We start from the raw sequence: 23,995 nt of genomic DNA on the forward strand, positions 1-23,995 counted from the left end.
TTTGTTTCTGTCAATCCTAACAGTGAGTTTTGTATTTTGACATTTGGCAAACAAGGAGAGAGAGGGAGAGAGAATGAGAGGGAGGGAGAGAGAGAGGGGCATAGCTCTGGGGGAGAGGAGGATGAGGGGATGCCAGTGCAAACAAACAAAAACGCTTTAGAAAACACGGACCTTGCCCACGTGAATCAATATTCTAGCCCCGCTCCTCCTATTGAGCAACGGGGCCGACAGGGGGATGAGGAGGACGAGCATGGAGCAGACAGGGAGAGACGGGGGGCTGTCCTCTGCAGAGGGGGACAGTCTCATTCGGAGCTCAAACCACCAAGATCCTAAAGTGGGGATCCAGGGAAAGGAAATAAATGACAGGAATACTCTGCAGGCTGCAAGAAAGTCGGAATTCCAGAAGACTTTTGAAGTTCCATAGAAGTGCGGTTTTAAGGTGAGTGTAGAAGGAGAAAGTGACCGAAGAGGGCTGCTTGGCGTGTGGTACGGTGGACTCTGTTCAGCACGGCCTGCTGGCTGGAAAACCACAGGCTGGTGTCTGGAGAACGAGATACAGCCGGCTGCTGTGACCTTAAGTGTCAGCTGGCTCGGTTACCCACTGTGTGTATTTAAGAGACATGACCTTGTGGCTTGAAATGGAGAGAAAAGACATGAAAGTGGTAACAGTTTTAGTTTGAGTAAACAGTGTCAAGTTGAACATCTATTTATGGCTGTACTGAAGATGCTTTGTGTCAAACAAAAAGTCCCCAATAATCAGTAAACATGCATGTCCTTCTGCAGTGATTTAAGTAGGCCTATTTTAATCAGACTAAAATATAGTTTGTTATGCATCCCCTATTCCTTATTGTATTATGCTCTTCGATCCGAGAAATCTAAATGCGTGACAATCCAATTATTTTTTATAATTGTATCAATTATAATTAGAATGGTGTGTTAAACCCTAAAACCGGAGAGCAGGTGTTCAGAACACACACGTCACTGGTGGAGTCGAACCGCTCAGATGAGCGACTGCTCTGTGATGATGTGCGTCTTAATGAACCCGTGACTCTGTTGTTTCCTAGCGCCCAGCCGCGTGTTGTTGGACCAGGAGTCTCCCAGCCAGCATGATGTGCTCCCAGATGAGGTGGCTGCTAGTGATCCAGCTGCTGCTGACCGAGCAGGCCCTGTGTAGGTCCACCTCTCCTCTGGCCCACAGGAGCGCCCCACTCCCCAGCTCCAACCTCCAGGACAGTGACGGGTCAACGAGACCGGCCAGACAGAGCGTGCTGGGGTCCAGACCCCATGGCGGGTTCAAGCACTTCCCGGTTCACGAGGGCCAAAGGATCCACTCGGCCAAGCGCATGATCTCGCTCCTCAGGGAAAAGCTTGTGGGTCAGATCCACAACCACATCCAGAGTCAGGAGAACGTGAGCTGTGAGGAGCTGCTGTCTGCCAGCACCATGGAGGACCCCCGGTCCCCGCTGTTCCCCCAGGAGCTCCTGGGCCTGTCCCTGGTGCCCGTGCTGGCGGTGGCCGACTGCCACCAGGAGGCGGTGGCCCTGATGCTGCAGCTCTACGACCTGCTGGGGGTGGCAGACACGGAGGAGCTGCTGGTGGAGGTGGAGGCCCTGATAGAGAGGCGGATCAGTCGCGCCGTAGCCTCCACGGCGGCGGCGGCGGCGGCGGCCACCTCCCCGCCCCTGCCGGCAGAGACCCAGCGGGTGGACGAAATGCAAATGGAGGCCGTGATGTTCAACATCCAGCAGCTGGCAAGGGAGAGTAAGTCCCTCCAGGGGACCTCTGGGAGGGAGAAGCACTGGGAGGTCTGTGAGGGCTGGGCCCAGGTCAACGGGACCTTGCTGCTGGGGAAGGCGGTGGAGGGAGCGTCGGAAGGGCTGGAGGAGGCGCTGAGGGCCTGCGAGAGCCTGGGACTCCAGTGTGCCGGGATAGCCCACGGCGGCGGCCACCTCAAGACGAGCCGGAGCAAGTACAGCGCGGTGCTGAAGAAGGGGAGCCGCGTGGTGCCGGCCGACTCCTCCGACTGCTGGCTCCGCGTGTGCCGAGCGGAGAAGGAGCCGTGGTCCCTGGCGGCCGGCCGCCGCTGGAGGCGCGGCGCCGACGTCCGCTGCAGCGACAGGAAGGAGCAGAACATCTACAGCGTGGTGGAGTGGATCCCCGCGGTCAGCACGCTGTACAGCCTGGGCACCGCCGTGTACTACGCCTCGCTCAACTGCACGGAGGCGGCGCGCGAGAGGGCCCTGCTGAGCGCCGTGGACCTGGGCACGGACGCTCTGATGGCTGTCACGGGGGGCACGGCGGGCGTGGCCGGCTACGCCCTGGGGGCGGGCGTGAAGACGGGCGTGAAGGCCAGCCTCAAGTACCTCCTGGGCTCCATGAAGGACGAGGACCTGCTGGTGAACCAGTACACCTGGGAGGAGGAGGTCCTCCGCATGCAGGAGGACTGAGAGCCTCTCTAGAGCCTCTCAAGCCTCTTTAGAGCCTCTCTAAAGCCTCGTTAGGGACTCTCTACGCCTAATTAGAGCCTCTCTAGAGCCTCTCTAGAGCCTCTCTCAAGCCTCTTTAGAGCCTCTCTATAGCCTTGTTAGAGCCTCTCTAGAGCCTCTCTCAAGCCTCTTTAGAGCCTCTCTAGAGCCTTGTTAGGGACTCTCTAGGCCCCTTTAAACCCTCTCTAGAGCCTCGCTAAAGCCTCTTTAGAGTCTCTTTGCTCTAGAGAGGCTCTAGAGAGCCTCTTTAAATCCTCTCTAGAGCCTCGTTAGAGCCTCTATAAAGCCACTCTAGAGCCTCTTTAGAGCCTCTTTAGAGCCTCTCAAGAACCTTTTTAGAGCCTCTTAAAACCCTCTCTAGAGCCTCTCTAGAGCCTCTTGGCCCCATCTCACACACAAAAGATGCTTCTGTTAGTCGTAGTCAGGTGACCTCACAGAGTAAAACATTTTTTTATTACATCCAATAAAATGTGTGTAAACACCACCGTATCACCTGTCTGCTTTAGTTTTAACTAATAGAGTTGAAGTCGATATATTTTCAGTTGAGCATTATTTTGTATGAGATGTGTAAGATAATAATTTAACCAAATAACTAGTAACATTGCAGAAAAACTTAAAATCTTAAACATAAAAAGTCCCATAAAGTTTAAAGCATCGTAAAGGAGGTCGCCTCTAGACCTCGACGTCCCGCCATGTTTTCCTTCTGCCGTTATTATCAGGTCAAAGTAATTTGTCCCGCTGGTTTATGTTCAGGGTATTTTGTGGCACAATTTGTAATTTTTGTATGTCAATAAAAAGAATACATGAATTGAACTGAATTCCCTATGCTTATTTATTCATAGTTTCATCTTCTAAACTCTAGTTGATTATTCTTTTTGGTATTTTTATCCTTTTGAATATTGATTAAAAAAAAAAAGTGTTTTCAATCCCAAAATAAAAGTGTTTTCCCCCATTATCCCTTGACCTACTTACATGTTTTACCGTAATCTAACATACTCTATGGCCAGGGTGGTCATTTGATCAGTTAACTTATAACACAACCTTTTGCAATGCTTACTTTATAGTCATTCGTCTGACCACACACGCCTTACTATATACATCATAGATATATGGTTTTAATATGGTTATGCCGATAAAGTGTGGGTGTATTTAACCGCCCCGTGTGTCATCACTTTCCGACGACATTTCTTGGAAATTCTTGAATGCGCCGTCAGTATCGTTTCTGGGGAATACGGCCAGACGGTGATTGACAACTGGAACACCCAATTGTACTCTTTAGTTTGCCGCCAACCACCAATCACATTTTCAAAAAAATTGTCCCGAGGAAACCTGCGTCGTTGGCCAGCCATTTCGGCTCCACCAGCCATATAAAGCTGTTAGCAAAGCTCCAAAATGGCTGCCTGAGCACCCTGGAGGAAACAGGGCGGGCTAAAGACTGCACTTCGCGTCAATGGAAATTAAAAAAATCATAATACCAGGAAGTCTTACATTTTTATCATTATATTCTGTTTAATATGATCGTGGCGTTAAGCTTTTTATAAACGATTGATTGAATACTTCTAATCCATGTATTGTCAGCTGTAACAGTTATAACTCACATCGTCAAAGAGTGAACTTACTGAGGCCACACTGAGGTCCACGGAGCAGGTGAGTAAGTTATTAACGTGTCAACATGTTTAGTAAACATGCCATATATCGATGCCATATATCGTTATGCCTACTTTGAAGATGCAATGCAATTTAATCGTTTTAGTTCATTGTAAGAAAATGGGAGGGTGAAAAAGTGTGGACCAAGATTATGTGCAAACCATATTCATATTTTATTTATAGTGTCTTGGTGCACTTATTTGAGGCTACAATTTGGATTGTACTACAGTACAGTACAGAGTAGTATGATTTACATTATACTACAGTACAAACTACAGTAACGTTTATACTAAACCAGGCTTTATTCCGTGAATCAGTGTGAAGCTGACATTTTGTTGTCGTCGTTATTGTTGTGGTGGTTGTGTGTTCAGCATGGCGCAGTGGGAGAGCCTACAGCAGCTGCACTCAACGTATTCACAGCAGCTGCATGAGCTGTACGACCGCGACGGCCTCCCCATGGACGTGAGGCACTACCTGGCCGCCTGGATCGAGAAGCAGGAGTGGTGAGACCCCCCCACCCAGTCACTGTGGCCCCCTTCTGGGCCACAGTGAGTGGCCCAGTGAGGGTCTGAGAGCGTTCTGGGTTCAGCCCCGGATCTCTGTAGGAGCGTCCAGGGGTCCGGAAGCAGGTTTCATTTTGGGGGATAAAGAAACTCTCTGTGGATGCTGTTCATGCCCTCTTGGCCCTCTTTCGACGTAGACGTCTTTATTGGTGAAACAGTTAAATGTCTCCCTCAAAAGTTTTACTTTCCAGATTAATTAGAAATTGTGATGTTAAAAATATTAGTAGTTGTGGGTAATTAGTATTGAGTAGAAGCAGAATACTTGCTACATACCACAAATACGATATTTTAACATTTATTGACATGCTTCTGTACCAGATTAGATAAACTGTTAAATGTATTTACATTAACCTGACCTAATGTTATTTTTTTAACTTAATCACACGCACACACACAAACACACACACACACACACACACACACACACACACACACACACACACGCGTGCCAAGTAGCGTGAGTAGATCTATAGATGTATCATTATGTAGTGGGCTTTAATGATCAGAATAACAGATGATATCAGACCTCTGTGGCTCATGTGCTTTTCAAACTGATACATGGTCCACCACCACATGGGGACCCAGCTGGATCTGACCTTCTCTGTGTGGTGTACCTCAGGGAGCGGGCCGCCCAGGACCTGGACTTCGCCATGGTTCTGTACCAGGTGCTGCTGGAGAACCTGGACAACCAGTACAGCCGCTTCATGCAGGAGGAGCTCTTCCTGATGCAGCACAACATCCGACGCTACAAGCAGAACTTCCAGGTCTGTGGTCGCACGCCCCCGAGGGTGGAAACTTTCCGCTCTCTGGTCCGCCCACACACCCCCTCCGTTAGAATCTGCATATTGACTCAATAACACTTAGGAGTAGATTTCCATTGACCTGATATTGTATAGAATTGCACTTCAGAGTTAAGAAGCACAAGAGTTGATTGAAGGAGCTATTGGCTGGCTGTCAGGCCTGCAGAAAATCAGAGGATCTTTTTTTATCTGAGATAAGAAAAGAGGGTGTTGTGGCCTCCGAGCTGAGAGGGGGGGGTTCCCCTTTGTTATGGCTCATGGCAAAAAAAAAGTTCAAGCAAGCACAGGTGGTTGAGTGTGAGCATAATAATAGCGATAATAATACAATGATACTGTGATTAATAACCAACACCAGTTGGTTATTAATCACAGTATCATTGTAGTAACCTTGTTACAATTTGTAACAAGAGAGAACATTGTTAAATAGCATATAAAAAATAAAAAGGAACCAATAAAATACAATGTATGTTTTACCGTGGTCTACGAACAGGATGTCTGGTTATTTGATAAGTGAACAAATAATCAGCGCCTCGTTAAATACGTCATACTCTTCCGGGTTGTAAACCCAGTGGACTGTGTGTTTGTCTAATCTCCCGCTTCCGTCAGAGCTTCCGCAGTAGGCCGGTGTTCTCTCAAAGCGTTGTTCCTCCAAATCTACTCAATGAGCCAGAACTAAGGGCCTAAGGCAGGGATCTTCAACGTTTTCTAGGCCAAGGACCCCCAAACTGATGGAGAGATGGAGAGGGGAACCCCTACTTATATATTGTATAAAATTGTGTTTTATATTAAACTGGTCCTATAGTGCCATGTATAAATGTACCTTTGTGGAAATTGCATTAAATGAAGGATACAATTTCGCACGTTGAGCACACGGTTGTGTGACTCGTTTATTTAGTTTTTGAAAACCGGAATCAAAACGTGCTGCAAGAGAACATATGCCGCATCGGGCTCCGCGTCATGAGAAGCTCGTAATCCTTAAAGGGACAGCGATCCCTGAAACACAGAGACAGTAAAAGACATGCCTAACACAGTGTAAAGAACAACACATAACAAAATACTGTAGGTGAATTATGTAACACTCACTACACATGTCCCCCCAGAATTCACCATCAGGAGAAAACAAAAGCAAAACAGTCATCGCGGGGGCGGGCGTATTAACCGGCCACAACGGCTGCGTCGTACAGGAGGTCGAGGAGCCACAACTGTGGCAGGCGTCCCGCCATGACACGGGTATGAGGCCTGGAGTGTGGGAGTCCCGGGAGGGAGGGGAGCAGGGGGCAGGGGCAGAGCTGGAGGTCGTCCGCGTCGTGGGGGCTGAGCAAATTCAATGGGCCTGGCCACGTCCAAGTGAGCTGGCTTGAGGCGGTCAATGGAGAGTCGCTCCGGCCTGCCGCCCATGTCCACCACAAAATGTTTGTCCCCCGTCTCCAAAACCCGGAAAGGGCCCTCGTAGGGGGGGCGTAACGGTCCCCTGTGGGCGTCGTGGCGAATGAAAACGTAGTCAGCCGTCCGAAGCCCAGCGGGGATGTGCGACTGAGGGAGGCCGTGACGGGAAGTGGGGGCAGGTGCGAAAAGCCTTGCATTGTCCAGTAGCGTGGACCGCTGGAGAGTTGCAGACCAAGGAACGGTGGTGCCAGGGACGAAATCCCCTGGAACCCGCAGCGGCTGGCCATACACAAGCTCTGCGGAGGAGGACTGTAGGTCTTCCTTTGGTGCAGTCCTGATGCCAAACAGTACCCATGGGAGCTTGTCGACCCAGTTGCTGTCTTTGAGGCTGGCACGAAGAGCAGCCTTCATCGACCTATGAAATCGCTCACAGAGTCCGTTAGCCTGTGGGTGATATGCGGTCGTGTGGTGGAGTTTCACTCCGAGGCTCTGTGCGACAGCGTTTCACAGCTCAGAAGTAAACTGCGCGCCCCGGTCAGAGGATATGTCGGAAGGAGTGCCGAAACGGGCAACCCAGGTGCTGATAAACGCCCGTGTCATTTCGACCGACGCTAGCGACGTCAGTGGCACAGCCTCAGGCCAACGGGTGGTCCTGTCAACCATGGTCAACAGGTAGGTGAAACCGTGAGAGGAGGGCAGAGGGCCGACCAGATCCACGTTCACATGGTCAAACAGTCTCTCCGGCACCGGGAACAACTCCAACGGGGCTTTAGTGTGGCGGTGCACTTTGGCCCGCTGGCACTCAAGACAGGTGTTAGCCCAGTCCCTAACGTCCTTCTTGAGGCCGTGCCAAACAAACTTAGCCGCAACCAATCTCTGTGACGCTTTCGAACCTGGGTGGGAAAGACCATGGATGGCATCAAAAACTTTTCGTCTCCATCCCGTGGGAATGATTGGGCGAGGACTGCCTGTGGAGACGTCACACAGGAGCGTGGTGCCGGCATCGCTAAAAACCACATCCTCTATTTTCAGCCCTGTTGTCGAGGTCCTCAGGAGTTGCACGTCTGGGTCTGTGGTCTGGTCCGCAGCAATGCGGTTGTAATCCAAACCAAGATGGACTGCTCCTACCACAGCCCGTGACAGGCAGTCCGCCACCTGGTTGTCCTACCGGCAACGTGTTGTAAATCCGTGGTGAACTCGGAAATGTAGGACGGATGACGTTGCTGGCGGGCGGACCACGGCTCAGCCACCTTGGCCATGGCGAAAGTCAGCGGCTTGTGGTCGACAAAAGCGGTGAAGTGTCGACCCTCCAACAGGGAACGAAAGTGTCTGATGGCGAGGTAGAGACCAAGCAGCTCCCGGTCGAAAGTGCTGTACTTCTGCTCGTTGGGACGCAACTGACGGCTGAAGAAGGCAAGTGGCTGCCAGGCCCCGCCCACCCACTGCTCGTAGACGGCACCGACAGCGTAGTCCGAGGCATCCGAGGTGATGGCGATGGAGGCTGTGGGAGAAGGGTGTGCCAGCATGGTGGCGTTCGCCAGGGCTGCCTTAGTGGCAACAAAAGCCTTGTCCCTGCCCTCAGTCCACTCTACAGCGTGCTTGGGCTTACCTTGCAAGGCCTCATGCAAGGGTCGCATGAGCTGGGCGGCTCGAGGGATGAAACGGTGGTAAAAATTCACCATGCCGAGGAACTCCTGCAGGGACTTGACAGTGAGCGGGCGTGGGAACTGTGCGACCGCCTCCACCTTTGATGGGAGAGGGGCTGCACCGTCCTTAGTGACTCTGTGTCCCAGGAAATCGATGGTGGAGAGACCAAACTGGCACTTGGCGGGGTTGACAATTAGCCCATGTTGGCTGAGCCACTCAAAAAGCGTCCGGAGGTGCGCCAGGTGCTGGGATTTGGACGTGCTCGCCACTAGGATGTCATCCAAGTACACAAAAAGAAAAGGCAGCTCCCGCAAAACAGAGTCCATGAGGCGTTGAAAAGATTGAGCTGCGTTTTTAAGGCCAAACGGCATCCGCAGGAACTCAAACAGACCAAACGGCGTGATCACTGCTGTTTTGGGAGCGTCCAGTGAGTGTACAGGCACCTGATGATATCCCCGGACAAGGTCCACCTTGGAAAAAATCACCATACCAGCCAGGTGGGCCGAAAAATCCTGAATATTCGGCACTGGGTACCGGTCAGGCGTCGTTGCCTCATTTAGCCGCCGGTAGTCGCCACACGGGCGCCAGCCGCCGCCGGGTTTGGGGACTATGTGGAGGGGTGAGGCCCACGGGCTGTCGGACCGGCGGACTATACCCAGGCGCTCCATGTTCGCAAACTCAGCCTTCGCAACGGCAAGCTTGGTCGGGTCGAGGCGCCGAGCACGGGCGTAGACGGGTGGACCAGTAGTGGCGAGATGGTGCTCCACACCATGCTTCACGGCAGACGCAGAGAAAGTAGGCTGAGTGAGGGCTGGGAAACCGGCAAGTAGATGGTGGAAGTCATCTGAGGTGGAGAGCATGCTAGACAGTCGTATGGAGTCAGCCCCGCTGAGCGTGCACGCATAGGAACAAAACGTGACGGCGTCAATCAAACGGCGGTTCTTTACATCCACCAACAGTCCATGCGCACACAAAAAATCGGCGCCGAGGAGGGGAACGGAGACCTTTGCTGTAATAAAGTCCCAGCCAAACCGGTGGCCTCCGAAACACAACTCAATATACCTCGTTCCATAGGTACGGATGGGGCTACCATTAGCAGCTTCCATAGGGGGGCCGTGGCCATCGGTCACCATGTCCAAACGGGAAGCAGGAAGGACGCTCCTCTGTGCTCCCGTGTCGCACAGGAATCGCCGTCCGGAGATGCTGTCGCGGATGAAAAGCAGCCTGCCAGCACGGCCGACGCTCATGGCCACCACCGAGCGCCGGCCCTGGTGTTTCCCAACCCGCCGTAACTGCATGGCGGACGGCATTTAAGAGCCTTCGGTCCAAACTTTGCATGGTAGAAACACATGCCTGAAGACTGCTGCGGGCCTGAAGACTGCTGGGGGTCAGAAGACAGCTGCCGACGAGAAGTGGTGGCAGCGATGAGCGTGGAGTCGTCCAGTGTCACAGGAGCGATGTGCGCGGGAAAAATCGCGGCCACACAGTGCCCTTGACCTGCCAGGAAAAATTTATCAGCCTCCTCAGCCAGCCTCCGACAGTCAGTGATCATGGTGTTGGCCAAAGCAGCCCTCACTTGGGAAGGCAGCTGACGCAGGAAAAGCTGAACAAAAAGAAAATCGGGTTCGTGCTCACCCATTAGATCCAGCATACGGTCCATGAGCTCAGACGGTTTGCTGTCGCCGAGCCCTTGAAGTGAGAAAAGCCTGCTGGCTCTCTCAGCGTCCGACAGTTCAAATGTCTTTAACAGGTGGGCTTTGAGTGCCGCATACTTCTCCCTTGCCGGCGGATTTTTAAGGAGGCTCACCACTCTGGATGCTGTCGAATTTCCAAGAGCTGACACAACGTAGTAGTACCTCGTCGTATCCGCGGTGATCTCCCGCAACGCGAACTGCGCTTCGGTCTGGGCGAACCATGTCGACGCCGACGATACGTCCAGCAGACTAACGTCGGGGTCACCAGTGTGGAAATTGCATTAAATGAAGGATACAATTTCGCACGTTGAGCACACGGTTGTGTGACTCGTTTATTTAGTTTTTGAAAACCGGAATCAAAACGTGCTGCAAGAGAACATATGCCGCATCGGGCTCCGCGTCATGAGAAGCTCGTAATCCTTAAAGGGACAGCGATCCCTGAAACACAGAGACAGTAAAAGACATGCCTAACACAGTGTAAAGAACAACACATAACAAAATACTGTAGGTGAATTATGTAACACTCACTACACCTTGTTATTTTGCATTCAATACTAAGATATTCAAATAATACACAGGTTCATATATTCATGTTTTTATTTTAAACATGTGCAAGGTACAGTGAGTAGGGTGGCCATGCCACTGCCATTCATAAACATAACATAACATAATAAACTAATGCCTGCCAAGATCAACAATGTCTGTCATTGCATGTAATCATGCATAAAAGCTATTCAAATAGACATTTTTAAAACATTAATGTGGAAGCGTGTGAGCGTGAGCATAATAATAGCGATGTTGTAGATTAAATGAGTGATCGGAGTAGGCAGAGACGGGCACAGAGGATTTTACACTAGTTGGTTATTAATCACAGTATCAATGTATGTTTTACCGTGGTCTACGAACAGGATGTCTGGTTAATTGATAAGTGAACAAATAATCAGCGCCTCGTTAAATACGTCATACTCTTCCGGGTTGTTGTAAACCCAGTGGACTGTGTGTTTGTCTAATCTCTCGCTTGCGTCAGAGCTTCCGCAGTAGGCCGGTGTTATCTCAAGGCGTTGTTCCTCCAAATCTACTCAATGAGCCAGAACTAAGGGCGTAAGGCAGGGATATTCAACGTTTTCCAAGCCAAGGACCCCCAAACTGATGGAGAGATGGAGAGGGGAACCCCTACTTATATATTGTATAAAATTGTGTTTTATATTAAACTGGTCCTATAGTGCCATGTACAAATGTACCTTGTTATTTTGCATTCAATACTAAGATATTCAAATAATACACAGGTTCATATATTCATGTTTTTATTTTAAACATGTGCAAGGTACAGTGAGTAGGGTGGCAATGCCACTGCCATTCATAAACATAACATAACATAATAAACTAATGCCTGCCAAGATCAACAATGTCTGTCATTGCATGTAATCATGCATAAAAGCTATTCAAATAGACATTTTTGAAACATTAATGTGGAAGCGAAAATTAGTGATGTTTGTTAGTGTCTTTATCATCACTCCGCAATAGTCCGGTAACTTATCAACCCCAGCGTGTCCGGTTGCTAAGCGACGTCAACGTCTTTGGTGGACTATTTCTCTGCTGATCGCATATTTTCCCGATAATGGCCGGCGTTCGGATCAAAAGTGTCCATGTAAAGGCGGCTAGTGTGTTGGATTCATGTTAATGTGTATTTAAAGACATTTCAATTTGTGGAAAAAATTGAAAAAAAAAAATTTGTCTAATCAACCACGCGGACCCCCTGTTGAAGACCCCTGGCCTAAGGCGTTTAAAACAACAGTAACTTGCTTCTGGTTGGCTGGCACTTGGTTTCCTTGGTTAAATTATGGTGGTATTCTTTTGTTACTGATATGCGTATGAAATATGATCCTTGTTGATCTTGCCCCACAGAGGTACCAGGAAAGTCCTTGTTCGTTGGCAGGCATGATCCTATGGTTCCTTGGAAAGGAAAAGGAAATTCTTCAGACCGCAAACCTGGATGAGAAGGTTAGTTTGAAGACTAGACGTCTTGGTTCTGTACGCTCTACCGACCGTACAGACACAATAAAGACCAGCTGGGTAATCCATGCTACAAGAGCATGAATAATAAAGTCCAAAATCAAATAAAGAATAATAATATTAGTTACTCCCTTTTTGTGAGCAGCCTCACCTGGCCCAGAGAGACTGAGTCAGACAGAATGGAAGCACATTTATTACTAAATGCAGAAGAGCTCTTGAAAAAACACACACAGGAAATACACACAAATCATTTTTTAATGTTTCGAAATGGATTTCGTATTACTATTTGTATATCATTTTTATAACTAGGTTATGATCTATGTTGATACGAGGAGCTCTACTCACACTCCCTGTCCTCCATCTTGTCCTCCATCTTGTCCTCCATCTTGCCCCAGGTCCAGGGCCTAAAGATGGACCAGAGTCCTATGAACATGGACACCCACAAGAACCTGGAGCGCCAGATGGCGGGCCTCAGGAACGAGGTGCAGGTAGGGCCGATCTGTCTCCAACTCTTCGGGTGGTTAAGGACTGTGTCTCCATCGTGGGAGCGTTTTCACTCTGAACTCTTGTTCATGTGATGTTATTCCCTGTTTTCCTTGGTGGTTTGGCTGCTCCTGGGTCCCAGTGTCTGGAACACGCCCTCGTCTGTCTTGAGGAACAGCAGGATGAGTTTGACTTCAAGTACAAAACCCTGAAGATGGAAGGTGAGTCCACGGAGCCTGGCTTCCGCTCAATGTTCTAGCTGCCTAGTCTAGGCCTGCATGGAGCTGACGGTTCTCTCATTCAACTGTCCTGCAGTGATGACGGACAACGTTCAGCAGGTGCAAATCCAGACACTCCTGAACAAGCTGAACGAGTGCAGAAAGGTATTTCTGTCTCGAAACCCATTTCTTTTTTTTATTGCTTTCAATTAATCTTGTTTTGTTTTGTTTTATTCTGTTGTTCTTTTTATTCATTTTTTATTTGTTTATTTATATATATTGCTTTGTTCTTTTTGGAAATAGGTCGCCGAGTCAGGATCGCTTGTAGATCATTTTTTTTTGGTAAAGGGTTGGACTAGTCTCTATGAAGCAAAAGGAGGGGAATTGTATAGGCACGCGTGGAGATACGCTTAGTAGGGCTAAGGATGGATGCGTTACCTGGAGCGTTCTGGCCCCCTGGGCTTTGTGTTGGGACTTTAATACTGGGCAGGCGTGGACTTAGTTATGTGCTCTGATTGGCTAAGCATGGTGCTGAACTCCCGCCTCCTGGATACCCGTATGTGTACTCTATGCTGATCTCTTGCAGCTATGTGTTGGCATTGCAACTTGGTTTGTTGCTATGTGCGGGAATTGCACTTGTTTTTGTGGCCTTGAGCGTCTGGGTCTCTCGAACATCTTGACCGCTCGTTTCTCTAGAATTGACATATGATGAATGGATTCCTGTATGAGCTGGACGCCTCCCTAGGCTCATGATCCCTCCTTAGCGTGAGAAAGAAGCCTCTTTAATTGGTAAGGGCATATGTGGCCTGTTGGTATGAATGTGTGAATTATGTCACAATATATACATATTTCATTCTATTTTATTTTTTTTTATTTTAAAGCTCTTTGAATAACCACTGTGTCTGATACTGTGCCATACAAATAAATTAGACTTTTACTTTGACTTGTGACTTTGATGTGTTCCCTGTTCCTGCTGTGGCCCCACACAAACATGCACTCTTCTTGGCTCAACTCTCACGGCTCCATCCTCTGTCCCGCTCCTCCCCTGGTCCTGCTCAGAACGTGCTGTCAGCTCTCACCCGGCTCCTGGACTCGTGTGGGGGGCTGCAGGGGGTCTTGGTGCAGGGGGAGCTGGCGGACTGGCAGCGGAGGCAGCAGAGAGCCTGCATCGGAGCCCCGGACGACGTCTGCCTGGATCAGCTGGACAAGTGGTATGGTTTCTCCTCTTCCCTTATAGGGGACATGTTGTGCCACCAGGTGTGTGTGTGATCAGCCATTACGAGCCGTTTTGAAAATGTGCAGCTTCTGACATCACAGGTGGGCGTGTCCGCCTAGATGTGTGACGGATAGATGACCAACGTTTGCTACAGTTACTGGGTTTGCTGGTAGACTGATCTATCCAGCACACATCTAGGTGGACACGCCCACCTGTGATGTCAGAAGAGGCACATTTTCAAAACGGCTTGTCACACACTTGGTGGTATAATATGTCCCCTTTAACCCTCCTCTTTCCTTAACCCCCATCCCCCTTAACCCTCCTCTTCCTTTAACCCTCCTCTTCCCTTAACCCTCCTCCCCATTAACCCTCTGCTACCCGTAACCCTCCTTTTCCCTTAACCCCCCTCTTCCCTTAACCCTCCTCTTCCCCTAACTCTCCTCTTCCCCTTGAGCTTTGTTCCTGTCCCCGGTTCACCGGTCTTGTTCACCGGGCTTGTTCCTGTCCCAGCTTCACCGGTCTTGTTCCTGTCCCAGGTTCAGGTTCACCGGTCTTGTTCACAGGTCTTGTTCCTGTCCCAGGTTCAGGTTCACCGGTCTTGTTCCTGTCCCAGGTTCAGGTTCACCGGTCTTGTTCCTGTCCCAGGTTCAGGTTCACAGGTCTTGTTCCTGTCCCAGGTTCAGGTTCACCGGTCTTGTTCACAGGTCTTGTTCCTGTCCCAGGTTCAGCTTTACCGGTCTTGTTCCTGTCCCAGGTTCAGGTTCACAGGTCTTGTTCCTGTCCCAGGTTCAGCTTTACCGGTCTTGTTCCTGTCCCAGCTTCACTGGTCTTGTTCCCCTGTCCCACCAGGTTCACCGGTCTTGTTCCTGTCCCAGCTTCACCGGTCTTGTTCCCCTGTCCCACCAGGTTCACCGGTCTGGCTCGCTGTCTGGTCCAGGTCCTGAAGTTCCTGAAGAAGCTGGAGGAGCTGATGGGGAAGCTCTCCTACGACCAGGACCCCTTCAAGCAACAGAAACCTCTTCAGGTCAGAGCCGAGACCCTGCTGAGGGATCTACTGAAGAGGTATGACAACACACACACACGCACACACACACACACACACACATACACATACACACACAGTCACATACACACACACACATACATACATACACACACACACACACACACACACACACACACACACACACACACACACACACACACACACACCATACACACAAACACACACCAGGTCACTCTCTCACTCACTCACTATACTTCCCTCACTCACTCACTCACTCACTCACTCACTCACCAACCCACCCCTGGGCTCCCTGTGTGTCCGTCTGTCATCAGCTCCTTTGTGGTGGAGACCCAGCCCTCCATGCCTCAGGGGAAAGGACCGCTGGTCCTGAGAACCAACGTCCAGTTCTCCGTGAAGGCCAGGTCGGTGTCAGCAGCTCCTCAGGTCTTAGAGGTCACCCCTTCACAACGCTGGTGTTTATGGTTGGTTTGTTGGATTCCAGGCTTCTGGTGAAGTTTCCAGAGCTCAACCACTCCATGAAGGTGACTGTCTCCATGGACAGGTGAGGCAACCGTCGGATAGATGTTGTAAACGTTGACCAATCACAGGATGCGGTGTGAATGACCCAATGGCTGCTCTTTGTTTCTTTTTATCCTATATTTGTTCAGGGACATGCCAAAGGTCAAAGGGTAAGCCATCGCCAAACTCAAGACTTTCCTTTTGTTCTCTTGTTTTTTCATGGGAGCAGATTGTTAAACAGGACTTTTATGTTTGTTGTGTGTGTGTGTGTGTGTGTGTGTGTGTGTTTGTGTGTGCAGGTCTCGGCGCTTCAACGTTCTGGGGAACTCCAGCAAGGCCCTGACCATGGCAGAGAGCCAGGACGGGGGTTTGGCGGCTGACTTCAGACACCTGGTGGGTAAGGGCTAGGGCTAGGGTAAGGGTTAGTGTTAGGATTAGGGCTAGGGTAAGGGCTAGGGTTTGGGTAAGGGCTAGTGTTAGGGCCAGGGCTAGGGTTAGGGTTAGTGCTAGGGTCAGATCTAGTGCTTGGGCTAGGGCCAGGGCTAGGGCTAGAGTTAGGGTTTGGGTAAGGGTTAGGGTTAGGGTTTGTCTAACCCTACCAGATCTGATAAAGGGTCTTACACATTGTGGATGTCTGTTGTTCTAGACGCTGAAGGAGCAGAAGAGTGGAGGCGGGGGCAAAGTGGTCAGTGAGGTGAGTAGAGCTGGTCCTTAAGTCTGTTCTACCGCTGATCCTCCTACCTGCTGCTGATGTCGATGAACAAGGATCTGGACGCTAACTCACAGGTTTGTGTGTGTGTGTGTGTGCGTGCGTGTGTGTGTTTGTGTTTGCGCATGCGTGTGTGTGTTTATGTGTCTGCGCATGCGTGCCTGCATGTGTGTGTGTGTGTTTGTGTGTCGGTGCATGCGTGTGTGTGTGTGTGTACACGTGTGTGGGTCACCGTTTTAAACAGATCTCTCTTAGTGTGACTGAGGAGCTTCACATCATCAGCTTCGAAACGAATTTTGAGCTTCCGAACACAGAGTTGCTTGAGCTGCAGGTACGTTCTCCTCTGGGGGTCGGGATTTGCTTTGGGCTCTTTGGAGGCCTGTCTATAGATTGAGTGTACATAAACTACCGTTCAAAAGTTTGTAGTCACCCAGACAATTTCATGTTATCCATGAAAACTCACACTTCTATTCAACTGTTTTCAGCTGTGCTAACATAAGTCAATCAATTAGCCTTTTAACACAATTAGCTAAACAGTGTACCAATAGAACACAGGAGTGATGGTGGCTCCGTACACCTATGTAGATATTCCATTAAATATCTGCCGTTTCTAGCTAGAATAGTCATTTACCACATTAACAATGTCTAGACTGTATTTCTAATAAATGTTATGTTATCTTCATTGATCTTCAGGACATTTCTAAGTGACCCCCACCCCAAACTTTGGGGTGGGGGGGTAACGCTAAGTTCAAAGTAATAAGTAATAAGTGTAGTTGAAGGTTTGACCTCATGTGATGGCGGAGGGGCCTGTGGCCGCGTGTCTCTGACCCGTGTGTCCGCTGCCCCCTGTGGTCAGACCTCCTCCCTCCCGGTGGTCATCATCTCCAACTCCAGCCAGCAGCAGAGTGCCTGGGTGGCGGTCCTGTGGTTCAACATGCTCTCTGAGGACCCTAAGGTGAGCTGGTCTCGGCTCAGACGGCCTCGCTGCCCTCCGGACTCCCTGCGCTGCTGCTCCAGGAAGTTAACACATCCCTGGCAAAGATTAGATTTACTTAGTAACTTCACACCTGTGCTTGCCTGGTTTGTTTGTGTGCGTGTGTGTGTGTGTGTGTGTGTGTGTGTGTGTATGTGCATGTGTGTGTCACTGTGTGTGTGTGTGTGTGTGTGTGTGTGTGTGCATGTGTGTGTGTGTTTGTGTCACTGTGTGTGTGTGTGCGGGTGTGTGTGTGTTTGTGCACGGTTTCCAGGATGTCCTTTTCTTCGCCAACCCTCTTATGGCCGCCTGGCCGGTGCTGGCGGAGATGTTGAGCTGGCAGTTCCTGTCCGCCACCGGGCGGGGTCTAGAGAGCAGTCAGCTGGACATGATCGCACACAAACTGTTCGGTATGCAACCCCCCCCCCCCCCCCCCCCCCCCCCCCCCCCCCCAATGCAACCTCCACTAACAGGTTGCATTCTTCTCTTTTCATGCCTACAGACAAACAAGACAACTACGACACCTGTCAGATCTCCTGGGCCAGATTCAGCAAGGTAAACCCAGTTTAACACGGTTGGCTGTGCGCGACGTAGCGGCCGGTGACAGGTCTGTGTGTGTCTGTGTGGGTCACTGGGAGACACTGAATCTGAACCTCTCTTTGTAGGAGAACACCGCCCACGCCAACTTCACCTTCTGGGTGTGGTTCGATGGAATTCTGACGATGGTTAAAGCCTGCCTGGAAGAGATGTGGAAAGACGGGTGAGTGATTGAACCGCTCCTCCTACCAGTGCTCATCTTGGACAGAGAAGAACGCGGTGCTGCGTGTAGGCCAGGCCGCTGTGTGATCACAGGCCGTTGGTTCAGCATTGACCTCAACTTTCTTTTGGTGTGAAGGCCGATACTTGAAGCTTTTGGTCTACAGTTCTCAGTACCTCAGTACCTCTGTCTCTGTCTCTCTCTCTCTCTGTCTCTCTCTCTCTCTCTCTCTCTCTCTCTGTCTCTCTGTCTGTCTGTCTGTCTGTCTCTCTCTGTCTCTCTGTCTCTCTGTCTATCTCTCTCTCTCTTCCTCTCTCTGTCTGTCTGTCTGTCTGTCTCTGTCTCTCTGTCTCTCTGTCCCTCTCTCTCTCTCTCTCTCTCTCTCTCTCTGTCTCCCTCTCTCTCTCTCTGTCTCTCTTTCTCTCTCCAGCTTAATCCTAGGCTTCGTGAGTAAGGAGCGGGTGAAACGCCTCCTGAAGAAGAAGCTCAGAGGGACGTTCCTGCTGCGCTTCAGCGAGAGCATTAAAGACGGAGGGGTGACCTTCTCCTGGGTGGACTACACCCCCGACAGTGAGTCCTGCTCCCCACTCTCCGGTGGAGTCGACGTGTTCCCCGCTGAGTTAAATTCAGGCCATTTAGACGCTTCAACCAAAGAGACTTACATAAGAACATTCATCAGAAGAAGGGAAACCATGTATCGCTGTCGGTACAGTAAGGATGTTTATAGAACCAAGTGCCAAGCACTAACAGTCACTAGGTTAACCCATTCCCTGTTTTCAACAAAGATAGCTTGAATAGGATGCTACACAATACTAAGTACTACTTTTTGTAGTGCCAGGACGTACAACATACTACAAATGTTCAAGACGGGTGTGGGGGCAAGGGGGGAGATTTCAGAGTCCAGGTGAACTCTGAACAGGTGAGTCCTGAGTCTTTTGCGGAAGCTGTTGAGTGGCTCTGCAGTCGCGACATCGGCAGGGAGCTCGTTCCACCACTGCGGTGCCCGTCTTCACCCCCCCGCCCCCTGCGGCTCTCCCTCAGACGAGCCGGACGTGAAGTCGGTGCAGCCCTTCACCAGGACGGACCTGGCCCAGATCCCCTTCCACGAGATCCTCAGGAACTTCCAGCTGATGGAGGCGGACAACGTCCCGGAGAACCCGCTGCTGTACCTGCACCCCAACATCCCCAAGGACCAGGCCTTCGGGAAGTACTACACCGACAAGTGTGGAGGTGAGGGCTCCTGTTCAGGGACCTGCCCGGCCGCATGCTGCTATGGGCAGCCGCCGTCCCCCTCTGAGGGCGACGGAACTGCGCCCAGAATAATAGTTAAAATATAAGTTAATTACTATTATAATGTTTAGTAATTAATAATATTAATAATAATAGTAATGGTTTGTTTTCAATATTGCCACCGGCTCGCAGATAACAGATGACAAAACTGTCTTCCAAAAGAAGCATACTGCTATTGTTGTATTTATCGGTGATGCCAATAGGGGGCGCTGTGTCGACTAAAACCCTACTGTATGCACTCATTCCCACATTGTCAAAGTACATCTAGTACGTTGTGAGTTCATGTGTGTCTCGCTGTGCTCCTCTCAGAAGAAAGTCCGTACGTCAAATACATCCGGACAAAGCTGGTCTTCGTCTCCAAGGAGTGAGTACCTTCATCTCTCTACCCTCTACCTACCACCACTCAGTCTTAAGGCTCGGTTATGCTCCCAGTTAGTCTGTAAATAGAGACGGACGTTATCAACGTTCTACCCGTCCTTGTACTTTCACGCGTCCTTCACGTTGGAATGGACTTTGAGCAAAACATCCTCTAGAGGGCGACGTTCAGATTCAAACGTTTCTCCAATAAAGTAAAAAAAGTTAAGGACGACAAACATGGCGACGATGGGGAGAAAACGATCCTGCATCTATTGAGAAGGTGGCGAAATCGGAGGCGGCGTTGTAGACGGCGGTGGTCAGTGAGACCACTAAATACGTCCCGGAGTGTGGATGGAGAATTCCAGTCATTTTTCTTTGTGCATGCTAATCACGGCACATTTTTTTTGTACAATGCCTGACACTGCCCCCACGATTTCCGTTGGTACGGCAACGTTTGGTCCGTTTCTGTGCACATCCTCAAGCTTGCAGGATACCTGCAGAAATACGGACGAAATGTACGCAGAGTACGGACAGAAGGCTCCGTCCGTATCTGTATGCGTATCTAACGTAGAGCACAGAGTCTCTAGTGAGTACATCCATCTCTCTACCACCACTCAGTCTCAGTCTCTAGTGACTACATATTTTCCTTGTGTTGTGTTGTGCTTTTTGTGTTGTTTATTTCTTTGTGGTTTGTTGTCGAAAACGACAACAACTCAGAAGCTTTGGCCTCATGAACTCGGTAGCAACAGCCAATGAGCCGACGGTTAACGGCTGCTTGTGATTGGTCCCTGCAGGGGCCGGCTGGAAGCCAAGTCCCCTCAGTACTCAGACATGGCGGAGGGCGCAGAGGCTCCCCCCTCAGAGGGTGAGCTGTGTGGACAGACCGCCGGTGAGTCCAGGCTCTGTCCAACCACCACCAGCTCTCCCTCCTCCCTGCTCCCGCCAATCAGCGCTCAGGGAGCATGTGGGCTGTTTGGGGGCACTGGGAACATTCCTGGTGTTTTGGGGAGCGGGGTGGACGTCTGGTGTTGGGGAGTGTATGTGGGGGTGTGTCTGGGGCTGGTTGAATGAACACACAGGTTGCATGGGAGCTTTTTGTAACCGTCGATTCAGTTTTGGATGGGATTGGTTGCTAACAATGTTCACCTAACATCTCCGCCTGCTGCAGCTTTCACGATTCAACGCAGTATACCTCCTCAAGTTAACATGAAGTCTACTGTAGTCGACTGGCCTACATGAGGTCTACTGTAGGTCTACATGAAGTCTACTGTAGTCGGTAGGCCGACATGAAGTCTACCTGTAGCCCTACATGATGTCTACCTGTAGTCGGTAGGCCGACATGAAGTCTACCTGTAGTCCTACATGATGTCTACCTGTAGTCGGTAGGTATACAGGAAGTCTACTGAAGTCGGTAGGCCTGCATTAATTCTACCTGTAGGCCTACATGAAGTCTACCTGTAGTCGGTAGGCCTACGTGAAGTCTACTGTAGGTCTACACAAAGTCTTTGTTTTCTTGATTGAACTTGAAGATTTATATTTGAGAGAAGCCCGTTTTTAGGCTGTAACTATTTCCCCTGGTAAGATTGGAACATAGTACATGCCTAGACATGGGATTCAAATCTAATCTAATCAAATATGCATGCAAATTTATAATACAATGCTGAGTCATCATAATGCACGTTGGAAGGCACAAAATACAAACTACAATCTAACCAGTAAAGGGACTTCTTTTAAAGTCTAATCAATGGTGGACTCTCCTCCTCCTCCTCCCCCTTCTCCTTCTGCTCCTCCTCCTGCTCCCCCCCCTTCTCTTCCTACTCCTTCTCCTCCTCTTCCTGTTCCTCCTCCTCCTCCTCTTCCTGCTTCTCCTGCTCCAGACGGAGATGCGATCCTGAAGGCAGCGGAGGAGGCGATGAACGACCCCCTGCTGTCCTCCACGGGGAGGGATGCTGAAGGTGACCTGTTGGCCCTCCTCGACCAGAGTGCAGAGTGCTTCAACACCTGGGACCTGCTGACTCTGGACAGCCCCCAGAACGACCTGGACTTCCAGTTCGACTGCCCCATCAGCCAGATGTAGCCTTGTGGATCTCACCGGGCTTCTGTTGTAAACCAACCAGATGTCAGCTATCCCTACTAGTGACCTCTATTATGAAGGTTCAACAAGTAATCCTCTCAACGTTTCTGCCAACGCTTTCAAAAGTCCTCTAATATCATAGTCCAACCAGGAAGGTAAGGGCACTCTCTACAGCAACTTTTCTGCTTTATGCTGACTACCTGTTTTATCTTGTGAAGAAAATGTTGAGGTAATTAAAACGACTATGTTTAATAGTTATTACAGCTGGATTTATGGATGTACCAGATGTGGGGGAACAAACTAGAAACATTTGTGGACCGGGGATGGAGCTGAGCTCTGGCCATTGGACGAAGGTTATGGTCTTTCAGGACCTTAGGGTGAAGGTCCTGTTGGAGTTGTTGCACTTATTTTACATAATTGTGTTATCACCGTTTTTTTGTGATAGAATAAAGATATTTTTATTTTGTATATTTTTTTTTAATGTATATTACGTTTTTATAATTTGGCCTCCAGCCCCATTGAAACTGCTGCTGAGGGATTAGACTGCAGTATTCATTTACTTTTAACATTTTAATTGAGGCTGGGATTGCTTTTAATTTCTCCTTTTGTTAAACCACTGATATTCGCAACTGCATCCATTTTGCGTGTATGAACATGAATAATCTGCCACGTTTTGAATGAATCATGCTGGTTATAAAGGTTCCTTACAGATCAATAGAATCTACTTAGAATCTACTTCTCTTTTAGATGTGGACCTTCACAAAGTTATTTCTGAAACGGAACTGAAACATGTTCAATAAAAGCTGTGATCAGAGGGCTCGCTTCCCGTTTGGTTGTGGATTCATCAGATGAGCTGAGAGAGGTGGCAGCAGAATCACTTTGATATTAAAATAGTGGGTGACCATATCTTCAAAACGGTTTTATTTAGGTATATCACGGGGAGATTTGCAATATTTTTTATGGAATTGACTAAGAACAAACCTGGATAATATATAATGGTTAACAAAAGAATAATTATTTTGGAAGACCCTCCTAACCCCTTCATCTAATCAACAGTCCGCCCTCACCCCTTCATCTGTTTAGTAACATCAAAGACTAGACAGCAGCTCAAGGATCGACTCCCAACACATCTCGGGACCGGGACCAGGCCAAAGTCCACTGTCATGTGGTCGCCCGTGTCAGACTGGACTGGACCTGTTCCCAGAACAGACCGAGCTGTGAGTTACAATGCTTTGGACATTCTGTATGTCGAGCTTCAAGTATAAGGACTGTACTGATATATACTGATATGTCTGAACTTTTTAAGTGTTGCGTTGAAAGGTGCGTCAGGGTTCGGTCTCCATCTGGCGGTGGTTGAAAGGTACTGCAGTGATACGTTAGGGACATGGTAGTTTAAAGCCGTGGCATGGGACCACTAAAGGGGAGGATGTTCACAAATATATATACTGATCATTTTTAGGTGAGGGGTTTATATGGGAGTCCCCTGATGGTAGGAAGCAGAGGGGGTTCGTTAATCAGAAGATCTGTAGGCATTGTCTCTCTAGAGACAAGCAGCAACAGTAATATAATAAATAAATAAAAAAATATTTAGATTATGGAAATCAAACTGGCACGGGTGTCGGTGATTATTATTTTATTAAACATTTGAAAGTGGGACGGGACAACCAAAAGGTAGCCGACCCTATTTACTCAGAAGTTGTGTGTCCGTTTATGAGGCCCATTAAGAAAGTTGGCCTTTTCACACTTCCTCTATTGCCCAAAAATACACAGGTTGTGTTAAATTGGAATGCCCCTCATTGGGGCAAGTCTACAACATTTCCATGTTGTGCAAGGCACTAATTTGCAAAGACTTTTATAAACTTCCATCATTATCCAAGAGAACTTCAACCTTAAACCTTTCCATTACTGTTGCCGTTCTGACCAGCTGACCAGCTCTGAGGCACTGCTACTGCACCGCTTCTATAAAGACATGTTCCATAGCGGTAATTGCATTGACCGGCTCCTGGGGTTTGGCCCTTTAAGAACGCCTATGGGTGTGTTCCAAAACGTCCCTTTAGGCTACTTTGGGGGGTGGACAAGCAGTAGCAGTTAGTGGTCAAGCAGCAGGAAACGAGAAGTGTGAAGACGATACGGCAGAGCTGCACCATTAAAGGCAAG

The 23,995-nt window shown here is 49.4% G+C and overlaps 2 protein-coding genes across 3 annotated transcripts; both read left to right on the forward strand.

Annotated features, from left to right (window-relative positions):
• Positions 1 to 1,106: 1,106 nt before the first annotated feature.
• On the forward strand, positions 1,107 to 2,447 carry apof (apolipoprotein F; the record flags this gene model as incomplete). The annotated part of the gene is made up of 1 exon (XM_079747685.1): positions 1,107 to 2,447. The coding sequence occupies one exon, from the start codon at positions 1,107 to 1,109 to the stop codon at positions 2,445 to 2,447; it is 1,341 nt and encodes a 446-aa protein (XP_079603811.1).
• A 1,497-nt stretch (positions 2,448 to 3,944) lies between these two features.
• stat2 (signal transducer and activator of transcription 2) lies at positions 3,945 to 22,683 on the forward strand. 2 transcript variants are annotated; one of them, XM_079748551.1, is made up of 24 exons: positions 3,945 to 4,133; positions 4,505 to 4,636; positions 5,316 to 5,460; positions 12,129 to 12,224; positions 12,632 to 12,724; positions 12,862 to 12,940; positions 13,035 to 13,102; positions 13,997 to 14,148; positions 15,060 to 15,215; positions 15,492 to 15,581; positions 15,662 to 15,721; positions 15,828 to 15,848; positions 15,978 to 16,071; positions 16,325 to 16,372; positions 16,632 to 16,718; positions 17,244 to 17,342; positions 17,635 to 17,770; positions 17,863 to 17,915; positions 18,026 to 18,120; positions 18,548 to 18,687; positions 19,159 to 19,347; positions 19,717 to 19,771; positions 20,559 to 20,653; positions 21,642 to 22,672. In XM_079748551.1, exons 2-24 carry the CDS (start codon positions 4,506 to 4,508, stop codon positions 21,839 to 21,841), a joined length of 2,382 nt encoding a protein of 793 aa, XP_079604677.1. In that variant the 5' UTR covers positions 3,945 to 4,133; position 4,505; the 3' UTR covers positions 21,842 to 22,672. The 2 variants fall into 2 exon arrangements, with proteins under 2 accessions (XP_079604677.1, XP_079604678.1); XM_079748552.1 differs by lacking the exon at positions 20,559 to 20,653 and having other exon boundaries at positions 21,642 to 22,683.
• The last annotated feature ends 1,312 nt before the right edge of the window (positions 22,684 to 23,995 follow it).

Source organism: Pollachius pollachius (genome assembly GCF_949987615.1).
Source record: "Pollachius pollachius genome assembly, chromosome: 12".
In the NCBI taxonomy this organism is placed as follows: domain Eukaryota; kingdom Metazoa; phylum Chordata; class Actinopteri; order Gadiformes; family Gadidae; genus Pollachius; species Pollachius pollachius.

What these genes read in the sequence shown, in the direction of transcription:
- stat2 (XM_079748551.1), top strand. Translation starts at nt 4,506, where the DNA reads ATGGCGCAGTGGGAGAGCCTACAGCAGCTGCACTCAACGTATTCACAG. An exon ending in TGGATCGAGAAGCAGGAGTG is followed by an intron (nt 4,637 to 5,315) that starts GTGAGACCCCCC and finishes GGTGTACCTCAG; the next exon opens with GGAGCGGGCCGCCCAGGACC. An exon ending in GCTACAAGCAGAACTTCCAG is followed by an intron (nt 5,461 to 12,128) that starts GTCTGTGGTCGC and finishes CTTGCCCCACAG; the next exon opens with AGGTACCAGGAAAGTCCTTG.